This window comes from Malania oleifera, chromosome 3 (genome assembly GCF_029873635.1).
Source record: "Malania oleifera isolate guangnan ecotype guangnan chromosome 3, ASM2987363v1, whole genome shotgun sequence".
NCBI lineage: Eukaryota > Viridiplantae > Streptophyta > Magnoliopsida > Santalales > Ximeniaceae > Malania > Malania oleifera.
Window position 1 is genome coordinate 93,706,874 of NC_080419.1, and position 3,172 is coordinate 93,710,045.

General features: G+C 38.8%; 1 protein-coding gene across 2 annotated transcripts; it reads right to left on the reverse strand.

Annotated features, from left to right (window-relative positions):
* Positions 1 to 883: 883 nt before the first annotated feature.
* LOC131152003 (transcription factor HY5) lies at positions 884 to 2,766 on the reverse strand. 2 transcript variants are annotated; one of them, XM_058103556.1, is made up of 4 exons: positions 2,548 to 2,766; positions 1,882 to 2,056; positions 1,617 to 1,773; positions 884 to 1,201 (listed from the first exon to the last, which is right to left on the reverse strand). In XM_058103556.1, exons 1-4 carry the CDS (start codon positions 2,642 to 2,644, stop codon positions 1,133 to 1,135), a joined length of 498 nt encoding a protein of 165 aa, XP_057959539.1. In that variant the 5' UTR covers positions 2,645 to 2,766; the 3' UTR covers positions 884 to 1,132. The 2 variants fall into 2 exon arrangements, with proteins under 2 accessions (XP_057959539.1, XP_057959538.1); XM_058103555.1 differs by lacking the exon at positions 884 to 1,201 and having other exon boundaries at positions 1,453 to 1,773; positions 2,548 to 2,724.
* Between the last annotated feature and the right edge of the window lie 406 nt (positions 2,767 to 3,172).

The window sequence follows — 3,172 nt, forward strand, 5'->3', positions numbered from 1 at the left end:
CTGTAATTCGCGGCCATTTATTTTATATGAATGTAATTTCATAGTTTTGATTTATTGTGATTTATTATTAGTTATCTATAAATAAAGGAGCTGTTGAGAGATAGAGATAACAAAGAGGAAGAAGAGAGTGTAGGGGAGTAAGGAAGAGAGAAGAGAGGCTCTAAGAGATTTTATTTTCTTTCCTAGTGATTTAGCAAATTGTGGTATGCTCTGTGGACGTAGGTCGATCTTGACCGAACTACGTAAATTTCTGGTGCTTGTTTATTGCTCACATGGTCCTAACATTTTATCCATTATCATCTTGTCCATGTTGCTCACAAGCTCTTCTCAGTTTTTTCTAAAGATCATCACCAAGTCATATCCTAAAGGACATCATCGTACTTTGGTTGACAACCTCGAGCTCGTCTCCCACCTACCTTGCGTTTGACGAGGCTATTAACATTCCTTATTTACTTGTACATTCATTATTTACTTGTACTACACACTTGTATTATACTTATCCAGCACTCTATGCCTCATGTATAAATAGGCACCCATGTATAGTTTTATAAATAAGAAATACAATTATACTTGTTTAGCATTTCTAACATTGGAAATGCTTCACGTGTATTCAATTAGGTTGTCTACCTATAAATTATGAGGTGGTTGTAGAGTTTATAGTGCAATATTTGTGTTAGATGATCCATATTAAAATACTTTAGATAGCATTTGAAAACATAAATTTTAAAATCTAAGTTTCAATCTACGAGTTTAGAAAAATTTATTACATTTAGTCCAATTGAATACAAGTTTAGATTTAAGATCTGAATTTTAACTCTAATAGTAAGACGAGACAATTTTGTAGATAAAATCTTACAATGGTGGGAAAAAATTTGGCAAGAAATTTCTACCAAACTACTCCGATACCCTTACTTATTTCTCATAAATGACTGCATGTCTCTGCAAATCACAAAAATTAGGGGTAAAAAGCACTAATCTAGGATTAATAAAGCCGCTCAGAGCTTCATTTGCTGCCTCATTCGAATGCTATATATACATACATAGTAGAAGCTACGAAAACTTTAGAAGCTTAGAAATACAAATAAAATAGAGGGGCAAGGTTTCCCTAAACCCTTTTCTTATTCATTCTCTATCATAAAGGCCCATCTCCATTGGAGCTCCCGCTCCCTCCTCTCCTGCTTGCCGTCGTGTTCTTCAATACCTGCAATCCACCGCCATTCAGTTTAAATATTTCGGGGAGGAAAAATGTGACATTGGAGGATGACATGCCATGATGATTGGGGTGGGCCCATTAATGCCACGTGGAAGGGTGAATGGACATTTATGCCCCTTTGCAGCACTTGGATTTGGGACATTGGCACCCCTTCGCAAAATGGATAGGTATTCAAAATATTTTAAAATTTTAAAAATATGTATCATTCCATCACACCTAAAAAAAACAATAAATTATGAAATGTCTTGAAAAATCCGTAATTTTCGACCTTTCATTTACTTTAGATACCGAAAAAGACTTTGTTAATGAACAAAAATTCTTCAAAAGTAAACGTAACATGAAATGGCAGCATGCGATGAAGATGGTGATGGGTGGCAACTAATGATGGGAAGACGAAGCATACTTGTCTAAGCATCTGATTCTCATTCTGCAGAGTGGAGAGCCTCTCCTCAAGCTCCGAGTTCTTCTTCTCCAAGCCCTTCACCCTCCCCTCCAACTCATTCAAGTACGCCTTCTTCCTCTCCCTCGCTTGCTGCGCTGACACTCTGTTCCTCAGCAACCTTTTTCCGTTTCCAAAAATCCAAAACACACCCATTACCAAAATGCCACTTCCTCAAAGACACGACTAAGTCTATCCGTGCTTTCTTTCCAAAAAAAATTTTTCTTACCTTTTCAATCGCTTATTCTCTTTGTCAGCTGGGCTTCTGCCTCTCTTCCGGTGCCCCTCCGCCAACGCCTGAACCCGGTCCGGACCGGCCGCCGACACCGTTGAAACGCCCGAGTTGCCCGTCGCCTCCCCGCAGATCTCCGGCACTCTCCTGATCTCGTCGTCGCTCTCCATCCCTTCATTGTCATGAACCAAATTTCAATTAAGTATAGAAAATTTTTTGATAACCCCATTTGGAGAATCCAATGTAACAGCGGAAAGTTGCATGCTTTTCATGAGGTCGATCCTTCTCCGAAATGATTTTTCCCGAGAAAGTGCGCTTACCCAGGTGAGAAAGTACCCCTATTTTCAAAATTTTCAAATACCAAGATGTACAGTTTCGATTATAATGTTTCAAAAACCTTGAAGGGAGAGAATCGATTAAATGTGGCAACTAGCTACAAACTAGGCTCGAGATCTTTCTCTGAAGTGATCTTTCCCGAGAAAATCCGGACAACCGCTAAAAGAAAAAAAAAAAATGGAGAACAGAGCAGTTGTAATTCATGATGGGAAAACAAACTATTAATACTCCGTAAATCATAAAACAAAATTTCATGTGAGTTAATCTGAGGTGCTTGATAATCAGTTGTACCCTGCTTCCGGGGGAATAGCAAGAATCAAATCTCACCTTCTTTAACCTCAATCTGAAGAGCAGAGCTTGATGATCTCTCACTGCTCGACGGGAGAGAGTTAGCGGCGATAGAGCTTGTTGCTTGCTCTTGCATTTTCTTCGGGGAGAGAGAGAGAGAGAGAGAGATTCGTCTCGTTTTAGAGAGAGAAGGGAAAAAAAAAAAAAAAGCGGGATATTAATGTTAAACTTTTGCAGGCTGGAGTCAACAAATGGCGCAGCAGGAGTCGAAAGTAGTGGTTGGATTAATTTTGATCGGACGGTAGAGAGGGGGTGAGCGTGGAGGCGTAGAAGCCATAAGGCATTGGGTCAATCAAAGGCCATTTGGAAGGAAGCGTGGAGCGTTGGGAACCATTGGATTGAAAAAAGGTCCAACGGACAAGATTGGAGCATTGTGGAAGATGCAATGAATTGAGACTGGCATATGTGCTGGCAGAAAGATGTTTCTCCATTTTTGAAGAAAAATAAAATTACTTCAATACCCTCAAGATATTCTCTTGCTTTTTAAGATGTGGTTTTATAGGTATGAATTGTGAATAAAATTAACCATTAGAAGTTAAAATTATTAATTTAGATTTTGGTGGTTTTAGGAATCACATCAAAATGATGGATGAGTCATATTCCT

What these genes read in the sequence shown, in the direction of transcription:
- LOC131152003 (XM_058103555.1), bottom strand. Translation starts at nt 2,644, where the DNA reads ATGCAAGAGCAAGCAACAAGCTCTATCGCCGCTAACTCTCTCCCGTCG. An exon ending in TCAGATTGAGGTTAAAGAAG is followed by an intron (nt 2,057 to 2,547) that starts GTGAGATTTGAT and finishes ATGACAATGAAG; the next exon opens with GGATGGAGAGCGACGACGAG. An exon ending in GAGAATAAGCGATTGAAAAG is followed by an intron (nt 1,774 to 1,881) that starts GTAAGAAAAATT and finishes AAACGGAAAAAG; the next exon opens with GTTGCTGAGGAACAGAGTGT.